The 21,193-nt window shown below is 35.9% G+C and overlaps 1 protein-coding gene across 9 annotated transcripts in view; it reads left to right on the forward strand.

Moving 5' to 3' along the window:
* Positions 1–21,193, forward strand: part of LRP1B (LDL receptor related protein 1B) — a 1,853,519-nt gene that overhangs the window by 1,051,735 nt on the left and 780,591 nt on the right. For all 9 annotated transcript variants that reach the window (XM_032387847.1, XM_032388632.1, XM_032390176.1 and 6 more), the window contains 2 exons: positions 16,302–16,524; positions 19,610–19,781. In XM_032387847.1, coding sequence (XP_032243738.1) covers positions 16,302–16,524; positions 19,610–19,781 — 395 coding nt within the window. The remainder of the gene's footprint in view (positions 1–16,301; positions 16,525–19,609; positions 19,782–21,193) is intronic.

The following is a 21,193-nucleotide window of genomic DNA, read 5'->3' on the forward strand; positions in this document are numbered from 1 at the left end:
AGGGAGAAGCAGGCTCCCCGCGGAGCAGGGAGCCCGATGTGGGGCTCGATCCCAGGACCCTGGGATCATGACCTGAGCCGAAGGCAGTCGCCCAACCGACTGAGCCACCCATGCGCCCTTTGAAGCACTTTCTATATGAGTGTTATCTCCATTTACATACAAAGAAAACATGATGAATAATGCACACACATCAATTAGCCTTGAGAAGTCTCTCAACACATTTGAGCTCTAGTTATTTCAACGGTCCAAATACTGCGGAAAAAAACCCTCAAAAGTACAGTGTACGTTTGTTTATCAGACACAGAAAGTATTTTATATACTATAGAGACAACTGACTCCTTTTCCAAAACCTTTCCTTTCTAATTGAAAAAAAAAAAAAAAACAAGTTAGGAAATCTGAATCCTGTTTTGATATTTATAAATGATAGTTAAAATCCAATATAATTAGAACTATAAGAATGTGTGGTTGATAAGCACATAACACTATATGGGAGAACAGGGAAATATTGGGAGGACATTGAGCACAGCGCATTTCCATGAATGCAGAGACCAGGAGTTTTAAACCAAACCCTCTAATTACTTTTTCTGTATGATCCTGTGCAAAGCAATTTATCTCTCTAGGTCTCTATTATAATCCAGGAAAAGATAGTATATAGATAGATATAATCCAAGAGAAAAGCTCGTTTCACCATGGTAGTACAGAGGTCAGAATTAGCTTCCGATTCGTTTTCATTTGGTACATTTACTTTTTTATTGATAGCATCACCTGAAGTAAATCTTTATCATTCCTAACTTCCGGTGAGCAGACCCACTACTTAACATAATAGCTTAAAAGCAGCCTTAGCACATTCCCTGTGAGAAATTTAAGGTCATATATGAGCAAAGAGAGAATACTTCTTTCTTGATGGTTGCTTTATGCTTCTCTTCCCTTCTGCTCCCTTCCCTTCCCTCCTCTCCTCTCCAACTCCTCCTCCTCTTTTTCTTTTCCCTGCACCCCTTTCTGTCTCTCTCTTATCTTTATCTCGGTCATCTCTATTTCTAGCTATCTTTTTTCTCCTGACAGGCTTTTTCTGTTGCTCTCCTACATGCCTCAACATAGCTTACCAATGCCCTGACTTTGTATGTCTATTCAAGCCAAAAGTCACTAAGAGATTTCTGTGTCATAATTTTAAAAATCTAAGTCTGAGAACCTGATTAACAAGTTGCAACCAATTTATTGGATGCCCCATGGCTAGGTGTTCACTGCTGGTCTAATAATCTAGGGAAAGGGGGCAGGGGTGGGAGGTACTGTAGCATAAAGGACAATGAACTGCGGGAGCTAAATCCTGTGGGGGAAGAGCCTCCTCCTGGAAAACAAACAAACAAACAACAAACAAAAAAACAGATAATGAACTGGACAGATACTCCAAACTGAATTTCCTAACTGTGCATTCTGTATTTTACGAAGAATATCAATGTCAGAGACTGCTCATTAGGTTCATGGTGGATAATACAATTTATTTAGAATATCCTGGGCAGCCAGTTGGGCATTAGGCCATGAAGCCTTAGCTCACTAGGTCACTAAGGACCTATCTTGTTTTCGTTCAAGGGCACAATTTTCATTTTTCTTTTATAAATATTTAGAAACACTTTTGCCTCACAATTTAATTCAAAACAGGTAAAAACCTATTGTAGTGAATAACTAAAAATTGTTATTTGAATAATTTATCTTACAGAATAAATGTATATATATAAATACATATTCGAATATATGTATACATACATATTTGAAGCAGGTTGGCTGACAGATGGAAATTCTATACATTTCTAATGGTTTCATGGCTTGTCTTCATAATGGAATATGAACTTTGTTCTTTTGCTTGCTGTTTCCTGTGACAAAACAAAGTAAACAAAATGCTGGGAGCATTTATTAAGGAAATTATAGATACTGTATTTTTAGACTTCTGAATTTTCTGACATTGATCAAATCATTGATTACTCAAATAACTTTTCAGAACAAATAAAAGTACCTTGTAATAGTTCATATTTTTCTTTTAAATTGCTGATTTTCATAAGCAGTGTTTGTCAGTAGAACATTTGACTTCTATTTCTCTTTCTATTGTAATGATAGGTATTCCAGTTACCATTTGTCTTAACCATGGATATTTATCGCATAAGAATTTTCCAGTTGAAAATGGTAGAAAACTCCACTCAAATCAGTTTAAGCAAAAAGAGAAATTTAATGGCTCAGATCACTAAATAAAACAAGGGGTGCTGATGTTAGCATGGCTGGATTTAGAGCTTTAAAATAGGTCCCCAGGACCTGTGCTTTCTCCATTTGGCTTGCTAAACAAATCTGGTTCACTATTATGCTAATTACCAGTTATCTGAACTGTCAAATACCTGTTTTAAATTCTTACTAAATGGAGAGGTATTCTAAATAATTTTTGGGCACTGTATCAGTCAGAGTTACACCAGAAAAATAGAACCAGCAAGATTCATAAATATGTATAGATTTCTTGTAAGGATTGATGTGTGGTTGTGGGAGCTAGCTAATTAGATGAAAATGCTTAGGGCAGGCAGTCTTAGAAAGGGCAGGCTGAAAGTCTTGGACAAAGCTGATGGTGGTGTCCACAGGTGGAATTTCTGCTTCCTCATGGAGACTTTGGTTCTGCTCTTAAACTATTTAACTGAGTAGAATAAACCCACCCAGATTATGGAAAATAATCTCCTTTATTAAAGTTAGCTGATTATATATGTTATTCACATATACAAAATATCTTCATGGTAACACCTAGGTCAGCATTAAATTGAATCACTGGAGACTAGGTCTTGTTAAATAGACATGTAAAGCTGAATATCATGGGCACTGACTGATATTAGAAGAAAAAAAGACAGGGAGATTAAACAACAAACAGTAACTTAAGAAAATTCTAACACAGGTGTGATTCAAATAGTCTCTTCTCTGAAAAACTAATTGGCCTCCATGTAAGAAATTACTAAGATTGGGACAAGATTACCATTATTGAATAGCCTACTGTTTTTAATTCTTTGACTATGACACTAACAAGAGCTTGTTAAAAGACCTGCTTCTTTCAATTAACAATCAGCAGAGCTACCCTACCAACCTTTCCTGAGTATTCATAAATTGTAAAGTACGTTTATCTTCAATGATCTTGCTCCCTATTCCCTCCAGAGGCACAGGCTACAAGCCTTAAAATTCCCTGTTGTATTCCAAGAACCTCAACATAGTAGATGCTGACTTAATATTTCTGAAACGAAAGAATGGATAGGGAAGGGAAGGGAGAACTAGATACAGACATATTTTCAATATTTTGCTCTTACTAATAATGTTACGGTGATAACTTAGTGCCTTCATTGTCTCTTATTTGTGAAGATGTCTCTTCAAGACAAATTTCTGGAATAGAGATTGCTGGATCAACGGACAAATGCATATTTAACTCTTTTTTTTAGATACTGCCCAAATTTGCACCACAGTGATTATAGGAATTAGAGGTTTCAGCAAGCTCCCCAGGTGATTATTGTATTCAGTAAAGCTTAAGAATAACTATTTTAGAATATGAGTATTTACCTTTTTGAGTATTAACTCTATGCCAAAAAAAAAAAAAAAAAAACAGTGCACCTGTAGTACTCTAGGTAATACGGTATTTCCTGGCATACCTGCCAGTTTGCACAGCCCTACACACTGGTTGTTGATGGAACCCCTGAAGCTCATCCTGGTCAAGAAACCCTGGTTTAGGAGCATCTCACAATTATAAAAATACTTGTTTTTCTAACTCAGTGAGGACAGTTGATTCCCTTCACTAGCTTCATTTGTCTTCTGCAGTTTTACCTACACTTAGCCTAAGCTTGATCCTGCATTTCTGCTTAAAACTAAACCAAGAAATTTGGATAACATCACTTATGAAGAAGTTATTGATTTACAGAATTTTGCCTTATTTTTTTCTAAGTACATCTTCCCTTCACAGCTAGGAAAGTGAACATCAAACAAAGAAATCTTTATCTTTTTACACTGTTATTTTATCTGTATAACCATATGATTTTATCATCATTGCAGTATTATTGCACAGTCTATTCCAAGAGCAAACTGAGATGTGTGCACAAGTATAAACAATAAATAATATACAAGAAAACCGTGCTGTAAAGTTTCATTTTTCTACATGTTGTTTTCTCCCCATTTAGTAAGAATTTAAAATAGAAGTTGACAGTTCAGCTAACTGGTAATTAGCATAGCAATGGACCAGATTTGCTCAGCAGTCCACAACTTCATGGATACTTACCTTAGTCACTTCTGAGACAGCCATATGTGTTATTTCAGCTCAGAAAAGTGCCTTCATAAACCAATAGGACTTCCTTAAGTGCAGAAATTAGGTTATACATCTCTGTATATCTCAAAGAGCAACTTTTTGACATCTAATATATTACTGCAAATATTTTACCGTTCCACATGAATCAAGTATATTGAGCATGAGGGCACCTGGGTGGCTCAGTCATTAAGCGTCTGCCTTCGGCTCAGGTCATGATCCCAGGGTCCTGGGATCGAGCCCCGCATCGGGCTCCCTGCTCAGTGGGAAGCCTGCTTCTCCCTCTCCCACTCCCCCTGCTTGTGTTCCCTCTCTCGCTGTCTCTCTCTCCATCAAATAAATAAATAAAATCTTAAAAAAAAAAGTATATTGAGCTTGAGACTTTGAATATTGACATCCTGCAAACTGACCCCTGAAGGACTCCTAAGATAGCATTGCCCTTGGTCATGAAGTTAATATGTCTAGACTGTAAAATCCATTCTTCATATTAAACGGAATGATACGCTGAGATCTTATAAGACAGGTAGACTTAGATTTTTCTGAGGGAAATCTGAAGTCACAATATATTCAAGAAATATATTTTATGAAAGTTATTATGCTAGAAGATTACTCTCTATTCATCCTTGTCCCCAGTCAATTAATTATCAAGTCCTATTGACTAAGATCCAAAAATATTTCTGAACTCTCTTTTCCATCTTCAGCCCCTGTACTAATGCATAACTACCAAACTAGTATCTCCTTATCTAATCCTAGTACTTTTAAACCATCCTACTCATAGGTGGCAATACTCTTAAAATTCTTGTTGATTATATTAAATATCCAACTTTAAAATAAACAAAGAAGCAATCTTTTGCTGGATACTAGATATAGGCAGTCTGACCCTATTAGGAATACAGCCAAGTGTTGCTATAATCTGGTATCTCTATTTAAGTAGAAAGGAATGCTGAGGACACACCGTTAAAAATGAAAATTGTCCAGGCGTCGGAAAACCAAATCCTACCATGAACCCATCACTAATCCCTACAAATTCTCCAAAGGGAACTATATGCAAAAAGACAGTGTAATCAAACTGAGGCAAAGTGATAATTTATTATTAGCTAATGATTTGGGTTAAAAGTAGAATTCCAGTGAGCTGTGCTGGATAATGTGGAAAATTTATTTATTTTCCTAAGCTAGAATGGCCTTATCCATATTTTCCCCCTTTAACCCAATTTCAAGTCTGAGTTTTAGATTTTATTATCCAATATGAGGAAGTCAGTCCAGAGCCTTTGTGAGTGTGTGTTGGGGGGGTGGGGAGAGGAAGAGAGAGAGAAGGAGAGAGAAGGAAGGAGGGAAGGAAGGAAGGAAGGAAGGAAGGAAGGAAGGAAGGAAGGAAGGAAGGAAGGAAAAGAAAGAAAAAGAAAATGAATGAAGGGGCAGACACATGACAGTCCTGAGCATGCAATACTGAATAAAGCAGATATGTCCTTTGTCCTCTTGGAGGTTATAGTCTACTTAGTAAACAGATCTTAAACATATCGTGTGTGTGTGTGTGTGTGTGTGTGTGTTGTATCTTTTATGCATGTAAAATAAAGAAGAGTATTGTAAAAAATATGGAATGACATGAGATTGTATCAGATAGACCTAACTGATATTAGAAAGTTAGGAAAGGTTTTTTTCAGAGGAACTGATATTTAGGTTGAAATCTAAAGTCAAGATTGAGATACCATGGCAGAAGTTACTTTCCAGACTGGGGGACAGGATATGTGAAGTGCAGAATGGAAAAAAAAAAAAAAAAAAAAGACATGACGGGGCGCCTGGGTGGCTCAGTCGTTAAGCGTCTGCCTTCGGCTCAGGTCATGATCCCGGGGTTCCGGGATCGAGTCCCACATCGGGCTCCCTGCTCGGCGGGAGGCCTGCTTCTCCCTCTCCCACTCCCCCTGCTTGTGTTCCTGCTCTCGCTATCTCTCTCTCTGTCAAATAAATAAAAAATCTTAAAAAAAAAAAAAAAAAAAAAGACATGGCTTGTTTAAGGAACTGAAACATGGTCAAAGTATTAGAAATATAGAAAGATACCCCTAGATGGCCAAGGTATTAGAAGTGGGGAAGTATACCAGTAGATGAAGCTGGAGAGATAGGCAGAGACTAGGTCATGCTCACCGTTGTTGGTAATGTTAAGAATATGAGGTTTTATTCTGACTGCTATTAGTAGCTATAAGAGGGTTTTATAATACATAAGCCACTTTTCATTTTAATAAGATCCCTTTGGTAACCATGAGGAGAGTGGTTTAAAAGGAATAAGAAACAGAGATGAGATATAAGTCCCCAGGCAAGAGATGATGGTGACTTGGTTTAGAAAAGAGAAACAGAGAAGGAAATAGATATAGGATTTGAGATATATTTTGAAGCTAGAAGTGGCAGGATGTGGTGATGAATTAGATGTAGAAGACAGAAGTTATGGAGGATGAATTCCTGGTTCTGGAATGAGTCATTGGGTAGAAAGTGACACTATTTGCCATTCGCCAAAATGGGGAAAAATGAAGGGATAAATTTCGTAAGAAAGAACAAGAATTTACTACTAGATATGTTACATTTAAGATGCCTAAAAGAATTTCAATGCAAATATCAAAAAGGCAACTGTATATATGAGTTAGAATCCCAGAAGACAGGTTAGAATATAAAAGCGTTATTGTAGTATTAATGAGAATGATGGAAACTTTAAAGACTTTTCTATGAGAAAATTTACGGATTCCACATCTGAACCCGGGAAACTCCAGTTTTAGAATCCTGGGCATGATACAGAAAGAGAAGGTGGAAAAGGTAGCTAAGAAAAAGCAGTCAGTAGGAAGAATACCAAGACAGCGCTAAGAGACACATGTAAGTAACTGGCAATCTCTGTAGGTTAAAAAAAAAAAAAAAAAAGTGGAATGGTGGGTTTGGAGGACATATCAGTGTGGTATAAGGATGATTGAGGGAAAAAATAAAGTCAGCTTGTATGAAAAATTCTTTGGAGAATGTTGGATGCAAATGAAGCATGGAGAGAAAGGGCTAGAAATGGAGAGTGGTTTGAGGTTAAGAGAAAAGGTTTGTTTCAGGATGATAAATAGTAGAGCAAGTTCATATGTTGAAGGTAAGATTTAGTAGAAAAGGAGAGGTTAAAAATGCAGAAAGAAGTGGGAATTATTGAAGATGAGTTTCAGAGGAGATGGGGTGAGTATCTGTGTTTGCTTTGTATTGGACTAAAAGATGGGAGGATGCTTCCTTCTGCATTACAAAAGGAGAGGGTGGTGAAGAATTAATGCAGATGCAGATTGGTTTTAGCAGGGGCTGTAAGAAAACAGAGCTGCTTTTTGATGTGCTCTCAATTCTCTATCCAATAAGAAGAAAGATCATCCTCAGAGCGTGGAGTAGGGAGGGTGGAATGGAGTGAATTAGAAGGCTGGGGACCGTGGCAAAGAAATGAGAAATAAAATTTGAAGGTTGGCTGATGGGCAGAGAATGGAGAGGGTCAGTGGGGACAATGTCTCAATGAACTCAGAGTTATTGCAGTGAGAGTACCTGCACAATACAGATAGAAAACATACCGCCAGGTGGAAGAATAAGATGCTCTTGTATGTGTGTGTGTGTGTGTGTGGGGGGGTATCTCTTTTGGTAGAGGTAAAATTTCTGGTGATGACAAACAATATACTGTTTATCACAATGGAAATTTGTGGTTGACATGTACTGGAAATAAAAGGTCAGATGTGGAGAGGAGGTGAAGAAAGCAAGGGAGAAAATTGTGGATCCATTTTTCTCATAGATATTGGTTTGGTTGTGGTCAGAAAGCTAGAAAGCTAGGTGATGACTCTTAAATAAAAATAATGAGATAAAAAAATCAGAAGGTTGGCAGATGATTCTTTGAAGTTGGGTGCTATTTGTGAGACCCTCAAAAAAAAGCAGGAGATGTTACAAGATAAGAGGAAAATAATAATCTAGAATAATAATGGGGAGGGCACTGATTTTATATCTACCCCTGAGGTTCTTGTTAGGGGCCCACATTTTGAACAACTGCCCGGAAAGATGACCTCAGGAGCTGCAAAGTTTCAGTCAGTAAAGGTAAAACATTTGAAAGAACATTAAGAGTATAGTCTTCGAATACTGGGGCATTTGTGATCAAAGAGTTTCAGAGAGCAGATCAGAAGGGTTTGGGTAGGAAGAGAGGAGGTTGTATCAGTGGATAGAAGGTTATGCTGCACTGCACTTCAAGCAGAGTACTGTATAAACAAGGATAACAAGGTTGAAAGATTTTGTCTTAGATAAAGATGAGTTTATAAGAGTTCCAATTATGGTGTGAGAATAAGGGCTGCCGGCTAGTGAAAATGTGAAGCCAAATGTGTCATTATCTTTCAGGCAGTTAGATTTGGCAGTTGCAGTCAAGCCATGGGTAGGAGGAATGAGTGAGTGAACATAAACCACATGGTTCTTTTCTTGGAGAATAGAGGAAGTGATGCAAGTAAGCAAGTCAAGTTGGACCAGCCTTTTTCTACCCTCAGGCACTGAAAACACAGAGAGATGATTAGGTTGTTTTTTTTTTTGTATTGTTTTTGTTTTTCTTTTTCCCCACTGTGTCCCAATCTATGTTAAACAGTGATGAAATACCTATGTGACAAAGAGAAAAATAATAATAAAATAAAAATAATATGCAAATCTTTCTATTTCTCTCTCCCTCTTTTTTTAAAGATTTATTTATTTTTTGTCAGAGAGAGAGAGAGAGAGAGAAATCACAAGCAGGGGGACCGGCAGGCAGAGAGAGAAGCAGGCTCTCCACTGAGCAAGGAGCCCAATGTGGAACTGGATCCCAGGACCCTGGGATCATGACCTGAGTCAAAGGCAGACGCATAACCAACTGAGCCACACAGGCGCCCCTTTCTTTTTCTTTTTTTTTGAAAGAGATAGATTGTGTGCATGCCAGCGGGTTGGGGGTGGGCAGGAGAAAAAGAGGAGAAAGAATCTTAAGCAGGCTCCAAGCCCAGTGCGGAGCCAGATGCTCGGCTCAATCTCAGGACCCTGGATAGTGATCTGAACCGAAATCAAGAGTTGGATGCCTAACTGATTGAGCCACCCAAGGCCCCCTCTCTACTTTTTTTTTTTAACCACTCCCTTTTTACAATGGTATGTTTATTAATTGTTGAGTTGAATTCTGTCTCTCAGAATATGGAAAATGGAAAACAAATGGAAAGTAAAGCCTAAAAGACTAAGATTTATTATTTTTTATTGTTTGGTTAAAATCATAAAAATATGAGTTCAAGGCAGTGTTGGGGTCAGGTGCAGATTGAGGTAGGCTGTATTTGATGGACACTTATGTTGCTTTCATATCTTTACTATTGTAAATAATGCTGCAATAAACATAGGAGTACATATATCTTTTCAAATTAGTGTTTTCATTTTCTTTGGATAAATACCCAATAGTGGGATTACTGGATCATATGGCATTTTCATTTTTTAATTTTTTGAGGAAACTCCATCCTGGTTTCCACAATGGTTGCACCAATCTATGTTCCCACTCACAAGGGTTCCCTTTTCTCCACAGTCTCTCCAACACTGGTTATTTCTTGTCATTTTCACTAACGATTCTAACTGGTGTGAAGTGATATTTCATTGTGGTTTTGATTTGTATTTCCCTGATGATTAGTGCTTTTGAGCATCTTTTCATGTGTCTGTTGGCCATCTGGATATCTTCTTTGGATAAATGTCTATCCAGGTCCTCTGTCCATTTCTTGATCAGACTATTTCTTTTTGGTGTTGCATGTGTAAGTTCTTTATATATTTTGGATATTAACCCCTTATGAGATATACCATTTGCAAATATCTTCTCCCATTGATTGTTTTATTTGTAGTTAACATTTCAATATAAAATATTTTCTAAAGTGGTATGATTTTTGATTGTCCAATATCTTCAGGACAAGAATTATCTAAATCTTAAAATAGAACATTAAACAAGGTAGTGGTTTCTCATGGCACTTTAGCTTCTAAGTATAGAAACCCACTGAAACCAGCTCAAATGTATAGAGATTTCCTGAGAGGTAGGAAAATCTTACATGTTCATGCAACTAAGGACGAGAAATAAAGATAGACTCTGTGGGGTGTGACTAATTCCTCACTCAAGTATTACAGGGCTCTTTTCATCCCAGTTTTCTGTCTCATGGCTTGCCCACTTCTGTGTACATGTTCCAGTATCCCTCCTCTCTCACTGCCCCCATCCCCATCCCCACCCTAGCTGTTCCTCTTGCCCATGTTAGCACAGCTGCCCACTAGGTAAGCTTCACACTTTTGGGTTTAGAATACTGAGAGAAAGGATCTTGGTGACTCTGCTAAGCCTACAATTTGTTTTCATTTCTATCGCATGTTCCTCATTGGTCTAATTATCTGTAAACAGGAAGGAGGGGGATGCTATTGGTACCTAAGGCTGCCCCTCTCAGGAACACTATCTGGGTGGAGCAGGTTTAGGTAAATAAGGATGTTAAATGGGTCAGCCACATTGACTGACATATCTAATATATGTATACTGCTGGGGGAATCGTTAGTGGGAATGTTTCCAGAATATAGAGTAGCCAGCTGAGAGCTGGAGTCTGTATGTCAAGTTTAATTTCTGTGTGTTTATGTATGAACTGAAAACCAAGTTTGAGAGAGATTTTTCAAACAATGAAAGCAAAAACCTCAACAAGTAAAAATCAATAAATAACTGTCTTGAACAGTCTTGGCTAGGCAGAGAAAATAGTTTGTTTATCATCCACATCCCTTAAGTAGCAAGAGCTAATGGAATTTGAATTTAAACCTCTTACTCCAAAGACTCATTACTCTTTCAGATTTACGATTGCATTTTGGAATTGCAATGCTAAATATTTAATATTCCTACTTTAGTTCTGAATGTACTTTAATTACTCTATATAATGTGGAAAATTGCTTTCTTGTTCAATTTTTGTATACACAATGGAAGAAATAAAGTTGTATTACTATTGATGCTATTTGAATAACACAATTATTTTAAAAAACAAGACTGAAAAATGAAGTTCCTAATGTAATTCTTGTCAAGGAAAATACATACTATTTTCCTAAAATGTAAAGAAATGCAGTTACCTACTTTAACACATGATTAATAAACATGAATGGTTTCCTAGGCCCTAATCAGAACAATTTTTTTTTTGTTTGTTTTTGTTTTTTTAATCTGATAATATATGGCCCCCTAGTTTTATGTCTTGCCCCCCTCTCATCTACTCCCTAACCCAAATCTTGCTACATAACCTCATTTTTCAGCAGTTAAAATGAATAGTAGGAATTTCATTGTGAGAACTCTGAAAATTTCTAAATTCCATCATGAAGCTATAACCAAAATGTTAGGAGTAAGAATGTGACACAAAACCAAGGTTGAGTATGCAGTTAAAAAGAGACAGACAGGACTCTGATGTGTTTACATTCCCCTTTGTCCGTTTGGACAACGTACACAACTACAGAAACATCACTTAAAATATATATCACTGGCAAAAGTAAGTCTTATTTTTATCAGCGAAAGAAAATAAAATACATGTTTTAAAATGTTAGTACCTGTAACAATTGCTTTGCTTTAAAGTGTAGGGATGATTGGAGCCATAACTCTGTAAGCACAGTGCTCTATCACTGTCTGTGAGGGCGCTCTTTGCGACTTTTGATTTATGTCAGGCAAGTTTACCAACAACACTCAAAGTTTCTTGCTATCTCCAACTGTATGAAACTTATGTATCTATAGTAAAACAAGGCTACTCATCTAATTAACAAAGATGTTGGATAAAATCAGTTTCCCACATCTGATGAGGTAAGGAAACCAAAATGATAAACTCCTATACCACAGATGCTGAATCAGAAGAATAATGAACTGGATGAATAAATGACAATTTGAAAGAAATGTTGCTGTCCTTTATGAACTAATAGTTAAATATGTCAGAAATACAGACAGTAGTTGCAATATTGTTTTATTTTAATTTAAATTTTTGTGTTAGTGCCATAAAAAAAAAAATAAGTGAAGAACAAGAGAAGAGCAAGCTCAATTTATTTTTCATGCTAGAGGATAAAAAAAAATAATTGATACCACAGGAATGAACAGAGAGAGAAGAAATGTCATTATTGTAATCCTGAGGGAATAGGACATAGGACAGATTTTGGAGTGGTCCTCTCTATCCGCCGTGAGTTCAACATGGCGCTGTACAGGGGGCTCTGCTGTACTTGAAGCTGCGTCAGATACTTGGTTCCTGGTAGCAGAAGATGCTGAAAGGGTAACTAAGAACCTGGAAGTTAAGAGAGTTAAGTGTTCAGAAAATACTGAATAAGATGGAGTAAATGAGACTCCAAACTACCATCTGTGCTCCTTTTTATGGAATTTCTGGGGCAGAACATAGATTTACCTACCTATAGTCTCCAAGCCCAGAGGCAGTAACTAGAAAGTACAAGACTATGGCATTTCAGTTCAAAAGGCATAACATAATATAATTATGAGAAAAATCAAGCAAATTCAACATGAAGATATTCTTTAAAACAACTCGTTTACCCTTCAGAAATGATAACAGCGTGAACAACAAAGGAAGGCTGAAAAACTGTTCAGAATTTAAAGAGCCTAGAGAAAAAAGATGATTAAATGCAACATATAATGCTGGATTAGACTCTAAATCAGAAAAAAAGGGAAATTTGACTATATAGAACATTATTGGTCAATGGGCATAATTTGAATAAAAACTGTATATTGTATCAGTGTTAAAATTATTGATTTTGATAGGTGTATTGTGGTTATGCAAGAGAAGGTCCTTGCACTTAGGAAATGCAGGCTGGAGTGTTTTGATGTAACAGAGTACTAGGCAATGTTTGCAATTTACTGTCACAGAGTACTAGGCAGTACTAGAAATAGCCAGAGGGACAAAAGGTGAATAACTGATGAATCTAAGTGAACGGCATAGGTGTTCATTCGACTATTCTTATAACTTTTCTGTAAGTTTGAAATTATTTCAAAATAATGAGTTAAAAACTAAAGGCATGACAAACATTCATGTTATGGCTCTGGTAGTGGCTAATCATGTGGACTTTGAGCCTATTTCCTCTGTAAAATAAAAATAATCTGCCCCTTCTATCTCAGAGGTGAGGATCAGTGAGATAATGGGGTTCACAAAACATTATTTACTTTTTCTAAGATTTGGACAGATATTTTATAGGAAAGAAAAGAGTGATTTTTCAACCCAGCTACACTTCTATCACAAATGAAATTTGGTTAGATTTTAGATACAAATTTTAGCTCTTGCTTTCAATTCTAATACAACTATGCCTCAATTAAAGAATGCCCTGAGAATGAAGCTTTTCTCTGTAACAGTAGTAGGAGATTTTAAACTAAGGTTAAACATTACTAAAACAAGTAAAAAAAAAAAAAATGCGTAATGTGACTATGGGTACTTGCTGCTTACAGTTTTATGGTATCAGTGCTATTATCCTGGTGAACTCTTCCATTTCTTGCATTTCAATTATAAGTGAACAGAACTCATCATAGTCAGTGTTCTGAAGTTTGAGAAAGGTCAGTTTGGTGTAAGGAACATCTTTTATGTCTCCACTGGGCACTAGTTTTTTTTACTATGTGTTGGGAATACAAAGATAATAAATTCTTTACTGTTTCTTCTAGTTCTTTATTTTTCTTCACATACTCAAAGTCTTCCTGTTCTTTTGATTTTACTCTTCATTAGAACAGGGAGATTTTGATGAGTCATATAATTATACTTTTTCCCCCATATTTTGGCTGAAACTACTCAGAGAGTTACCTCAACTAGTTTTATTATGATCTGGAATAAATATGAGAATCACTTGCATCATTCCTGCATAGTAGGTCAATATCACTGAAAATCTTAGAAAAATAAATCACTTTTTCCCGACCCCTTTCATCATCAGCTCGTTCACTCTTCCTCCAACTTCTCAAGTAACTTCTCAAAATTACTAGTATTTTAACAAATACCAAATTCAACAGCATTTTCTTAATCTATATTATTTTTTATTTTGTGAAGTGATTGACCCAGCCAGCCACTGCGGTCCTTTATTCTGGAACTTTTCTCCCTTAGATTTCTATGAAAGTCTGTGTGATCTCTTTGACCATAACCTCTGATCTTTATTTGGCTTTCTTTCTCCAACAGCACACCTCCATGGTTCTGATCTTGGCACACTTTTCTTTTTTACATCCCTTTTGGGATTGCATGTAATTAAGTCATCTCAAGATGACTTCCAAGAAGTCTCTAACTCCAGACTCATCTTTCCTCTTCAAACCATGTAGTTGGTACAATCACCTGCTTTATGTCAGTATGCATAGTCTATACATATCACATTATGCATAGTGTGCCCAGAGCCTCCAACTCTCAATACCCAAACCTACCCACACACCAGCATCTCTTCAGCTCTGTGAAATGGACCAGTCAGAAAAGGATACTAGAAAAGGAGAGGCATTTTTGTATGGGATGAAAAAGAGAGCTTCATATAACAGGAATAGTGGGTAGTGTTCTACAGTAAGAAATAGGAAAACTAGGTATTCCTTATAGTAATTTAACTTGGGATAGCTATGAACAAATTGATTTAAAGTGAAGAAAGATGAGATGCAAGATGGAAGCAGGAAAAGAGAGAGAGCAAGTGCAAGTGAGCGCATAGGGGCAGAAGTTTGAACGTTAAGCATGACAATAAAACATAACACCATATGTCCTTTTATTTATTCTTTACTAGAATAGAAAAACTCTTCACCTGAATAGAATGTTACTTGAAAAATAATTTTTAACATATCGTGATAAATTGGTCTTTCAAGAACATTTAGGGAAATATCTTCTCAGAATAAAACCCTGCTTATACTGTTGCAGAATAGTATGCATTAGTGTTTAAAAATTAGTCAAAACCTCCCGCAGGAGAAAGAGCTAAATTACAGTTTAAATAATCCTTTTTAGCTTGAAATATACCCCATACTGTTAGATAATGCAAGGGTGTTGAGAAAAGTAACTAAAAACTAATTCACCAAGTTTATAAAATCAAATATTCTATACTCTAGGTAATCTTAATATTGCTCAGTCACTGTAAATCAGATTATTCTTGAGATTTTATTTAAGTCAAGGTAAAATAGTCTTCTATTTACAAATGTAATTTAGTCTCCTGAGTAGGTAATCTTGTTAAAATATCGTCAGGTTAACTGAAATTGATTTGTGTTTACTAAACATAGTGAATACTAATCAAATATTAGACACTGAGGTGTTGGAGGTATTTAAACCTTTGATAGACACTGTTAGTGTTTCAAGGAAGGATTATTATTTTTTTGTCTCGGAGGTCAACATTGCTTTTTAGACTGTTCCTTCAAGTAAAGGGAAAATGAGGAGAAATGGCCTGCATTTGCTTTATGAAATTTTGTAATTTGGGAATATTTGGGAGAATTTGGGATTGGTTTTGGGGGGATTATTTATGTTTTATTTCCATTGCTACAAACACCACATTTGCTTTTCCATCTGCTTAATTCCATTCCAGGTTTGCTATTCTCTACCACTCATAGCATCATTGAGCTCCACATAATAGCTTTTATAGGAGACAAACATTACTAGGCAATTTGAAAAGCAGGTTGAAGATAAAGCCCGATAGCTCACGTGCCCTGGCCTGGTGGCTTGGCTCACTTCTGAAGCTTTTACCAAATGGGCTGCATGCGTTCCTGTGGTGTCTGTGTATCGGCTCTATGAGGCTTAAAGAAACATTTCCCCTAATACAATAATAAACCCACCATAATCATTCGTTTTGGGGAAATTTTACAGTTGTTGGTTAACCTGCTCCCTTATGCCCTGCAATATTCATTAGCAGATTTCTCTGTTTATGAGTGATATTATATGGAAATGATTATGGGAAGCTAACAGATGTAACCACTGAAATAAATTAGAAGGAAAAGTTCTGTTTTTTACAGATGGTTCTATTGAATAAGCTCCCCCGCCCCCTTCCACTTTAACATTTAGTTTTCTTTCAACAGAAAACTTTTCTTTACTGACTACGGGAATGTGGCCAAAGTGGAGCGATGTGACATGGATGGGCTGAACAGAACAAGGATAATTGATTCAAAGACAGAGCAGCCAGCTGCACTGGCACTAGACCTAGTCAACAAATTGGTTTACTGGGTAGATCTTTACTTGGACTATGTGGAAGTAGTGGACTATCAAGGAAAAAACAGACATACTATCATTCAAGGCAGACAAGTAAGTACAATTTTGTTAGAAAATGCAGCTAAGGTAATAAAATGAATGGTGTTGTACTAGGAAGAAGACCCAAAATTTGAATTGCAATGTTGAAAATTTCTTATGAAGTCAAACTGTAAAGGGTCATAAAAATTGTGATGTATTTCCTATATGGGAGAATGTTCTTTTCACAGTGCATTCCATAATATTGGAGATGCCTCTGACTTCCTCCTTTGCTCTATTAAAAGCAAAGCACACAAAACAAAGGCCAACAAAAATAAAACAAAAACGATAAGCAAAAGCAAAATTGCCACACTAGTAAGAAAGGAATTAGAATAGGACAGATGTTTTGACCTGTTAAAAGTAAAACTTACTAAAAACTAATTTAAATTGTTTATTTATAAGGAAAAAAAATAGTTTATTTATAAGGAGCTAGACTATCATCTCTCCCATGTGGCCTTGGAGATATTGTGCTAACAAAGGCAAATGGCTGCTCACAAAAATATTTTTATTATTTTCAAAGGCTGGACTACATGTTGCCTTCTGATGTATTCAAGTACTTCCTAGAATGAGAATCCTGTGAAAGTACTGAGGTCAAGATCTTTCCCATCTGTATAGTTTTTCCCTTGCTGAATTACAAGGTTTTGCTGATAACACTCAGTAGACACTTAAAGGAGATCTCTAAGTAGAAATAAGCTTATTCGCTAGTGTACTTTCTTCAATTGAATTTTACCTTAGTGATCGCACTAATTTCTTCTGAGATTCTTATTCTATAGAGCCGAAATATGTGAATCCCTTTTCTTTCTTTTGCAATCCAAGACAAAAATATTCTGTAATGATCCATTAAAGTTACCTTTACTTTCTAATCAGTTTTTAACAATGAAATTCTTTTACCTTCCTTGAAAGACAAACAAATGCACTAATCTGGGAGTAAAAAAAGTGTCCAATATTAGAGATGAGGCCAGTTATTTCTTTTGTACTTTTGCCTGTCGTAAAAACTTGATTTCTTTAGAAAGCCTTAGTTATGACTTTTAGAGGATCTAATCTCTAAAATGATTATGATGGGTCTTCTTTTTACCTATATGTAATTACAATTTTAAACCTTATAAGAAATTCAAATGATTTTCCTCAGGATTACTTTTAAAAAGTTTTCTAATGTCTGGTTTTTAATTATTCATTTTTTTCATTTCTATTTCCTGTGTTTTTTCTGATTCCTTAAAAACATATGCTTACTCTGTCACTAAGTCATCCAACATAGATACTTTTTTCTAAATATTTGGGCTGTAGGCTGAATGGTCTAGCTACCACTCTAAGCTCCTCCCACTGGTGTCGGGAGTAGCAGGACAGGCAACAGTGTACTTATTTTATGGGAAACAGGCTCTTCTGAAGGAAGGAACAGGGACATTGAATACAATTTCATCTTTACTACTGAACCTATTTTCTACCCTGCCCAACTGTCCCCTCTGTGGCTGTGCTTTTTCTCTTGGGTGTGGATTGGCAGTTATGTAAAGAGCAAAGTAAGTATGCCAGAACCACACACTCCCAGATGAATGGCTCCAGACTTTGGGCAAAACATACACGAGATTAATGATGATGGAAGAATTGAGTTTACCTGCAATTTTTATAGGAAAAAGTATTGCTCAAGTAAAATTTGGGCTTAGATTTATCTAGAGAATATGATATCAGCTTATGTGTAAATGATATTAGTATATAAACACATGACACCCCCACCCCTTCTCTCTATCACATGCACTTGTGCATGAGTGTGGGTACACACACACACACACACACACACACACACACACACTGAGGAATGACCCTTATATTGGAAAACATTATTTGGGCTTTAACATGGAATGATTCTCTTCATTAATTCCTATCTTACATTTCTCAGTTGGTTAAGTGTCTGCTTTTGGCTCAGGTCATGATTAGAGTCCTGGGATGAGACCCAGTCAGGCTCCTTGCTTACTGGGAGTCAGTTTCACCCTCTCCCTCTGCTCCTCCCCTGGCTTGTGCTCGCTCGCTCTCTCTTTCTCTCTCTCAAATAAATAAGTAAAATCTTTAAAAAAATAAATGTTTACAGTCAAACCATACATACTTTTTCAAATTCTCTTAACTACAAATCTATACTAAAAGTGCCATATATAATGCCAAAGAATTGTGACAGATTTTTTTCAACGGAATCTCTACAGCAAATCGAATCATAGCCCCACCCTACCCTGACACAGAACCATTTTAAATTAACTATAATAGGAGGAATGCCCAAAAGCATTGTGCTTAGCATGTAGGCATTTGTTTGAGAAGATCAATAAACTCATTCTTCCGATGCTTTACTAGAAGCTTGCGATGACTGCAAGGTATCCATTCCTCCACTCAAAACCCAGGACCTCTGCTAAGGAGAGTTATGTTGTTCAGGTGTCGTTACTTCCAAATCCATTATGAATAGGCTTTAGAAACATATGTGATTTATGAGTAAAGTGCTTTTTTTTTTTTTTTTACAATTATTCCAAATACATAGTTTCATTATTTATTGTTTTCCATGCTGGGACAAGTATTCATCTAAATGAACTTGTGGCTTAAAAAAAATGGGATTTAAAATAATAATAATTATATATATATATATATATATATATATATATGATTTTGAACATATAAAATAAATTTTCAAAGGTGTTTTCTTGTCAGTCCTTACACAGCCAGAGCTATATTTTTTTAGATTCTGTATCTCCTGACTATATGAACAAGCAGCCCATAAAAACATCTCACATCTTATATAACAGTGCCATAAGCATCTTATTGAATATGCTTGGAAGTTTTGTTCTCACTCACCTTTGAAAAGTAGCTACTAAACATGTTTTCTTAATGAATCATGAATAAAATTCTCCATACATTTGGAACTGCTTTATCTACTACTGCATAATGTTTCCTTCTCAGAGAAAAAATTTAAATTAGTGAAATGTTTAATTCTTTGAGAGAAAATAAACGATAATATGTGTGTGACTCTCCTACTATAAGAATTTTCCACAGTAGTAAGCACAATGAGTTTTTCTTTCAAGTTGAAAGCAGCATAATTAAAAATCATAGTTATTTTTGCCCCTCCATATAGGTCAGACATCTTTATGGCATAACTGTGTTTGAAGACTATTTGTATGCAACCAATTCTGATAACTTCAATATCATAAGGATAAACCGATTTAATGGCACAGATATTCATTCATTCATTAAAATGGAAAATGCTCGAGGAATTCGAATTTATCAAAAAAGAACTCAACCAACAGGTAAGACACAGGACTTCTTCATTGCCTTTATAATGGTGCGTTAATGGGGATATGGTCCTTGTGCTTTGTATGGAGTTAGAATGGGTAAGTCATAAATTCTCTGTTTGATAGCAAAAGTGTACATGTCTGCTTGATAAAATGGAATAGCACTTCCAGCACAAGTCTAAATGACAAATTGTTCAGTTCCTAGTGAATTGTTTCTACAACCATAGAATTGAAATGATGGCTAGATTTATATTCAAGAAAGAGCTTTCAATCATGATGTATGTAGACAGGAAACCCAGACGCTATGATGCTAAGGAATCTTTTTTTTTTTTTTTTTTTTTTGGTATCATTGTGGGAGACATTTCAAATCAGGTGACTCTCTTACAGAATCTATCCAGTTTTTATTGTAGTCATTCCGGTCTCTTAACTTACCCCAATTATTCTTTAATACAAGTTAATTAAAAAAATAACTTTTAATGAGAAGGCTATAATGTTTCTAAGTATTTCTTAAAAACACAAACTAGTTATTTTTGCATAGCAGGTTAGTGATGCTTGCTCATCAATACGATTTATATTCAATTATATATAGAATAATGTAACATACAAGACCAACGAACCCCAAATTTTCATCCTCTTTTTGTGCTTCAAATTGAAACTAATTTAGAATTATCTAAACATTAACATAGATTTAGTTGAGACAATGTATTGTTTACAAATCTGTTTACAGTAAATTTAAATTTGGAATTCTGTAAATAACCTTATTAGAGTTTGGTGTTAGGATTGATTTATTTGCCAATAATTCATTGACCATTTACTGTGTGCCAGGAACTATTGTATAGACATTATTGTATAGAAACAGCAGTGAATAAAACAGCCCAAAAAATTCTTGCTTATATGAGATTTGCTTCCTAGTAGAGAAAACATAATTTTAAAATGACCAAGTAAATTATTATTATATTAAAAGATTATGTGCTCTAGAGAAAAGTAAAGCAGATAGGAAGTCTCAGGGATGGGGGTGATTTGCAATTTTATATTGAATGGTCAGAGGAAGTCCCACTGAAATAATGAAATTAAATGGAGACTTGAAATAATTGAAGAAGCGAGGCATGAACATAGCAGGTAGGGAGATGAGCAAGCACAAAGACCATGAGGAAGAACATGCTTAGATTTTTCAAGGAGCAGCAAGGGGACCTATGTGTCTAAAGCAGAGTGAAAAAGGGAAAAAGAAGTAGAAGATGAGGTTGGAGAAATGAAGGAGGACCATAATAAGTAGGGCCCTATAGATAATTATAAAACCTTTTCCTTATACTTTTATTGAGATGAGGAGTCCTTAGGAAGCATTAAGCAGAGGAGTCTCATGATATGACTGACTTTTTAAAGGAATCAATATGACTACTGTGTTGACAATAGGCTATGGGGGACAAGAG

The sequence above is a fragment of the Phoca vitulina genome, unplaced genomic scaffold, assembly GCF_004348235.1.
Source record: "Phoca vitulina isolate PV1807 unplaced genomic scaffold, GSC_HSeal_1.0 scaffold1, whole genome shotgun sequence".
NCBI lineage: Eukaryota > Metazoa > Chordata > Mammalia > Carnivora > Phocidae > Phoca > Phoca vitulina.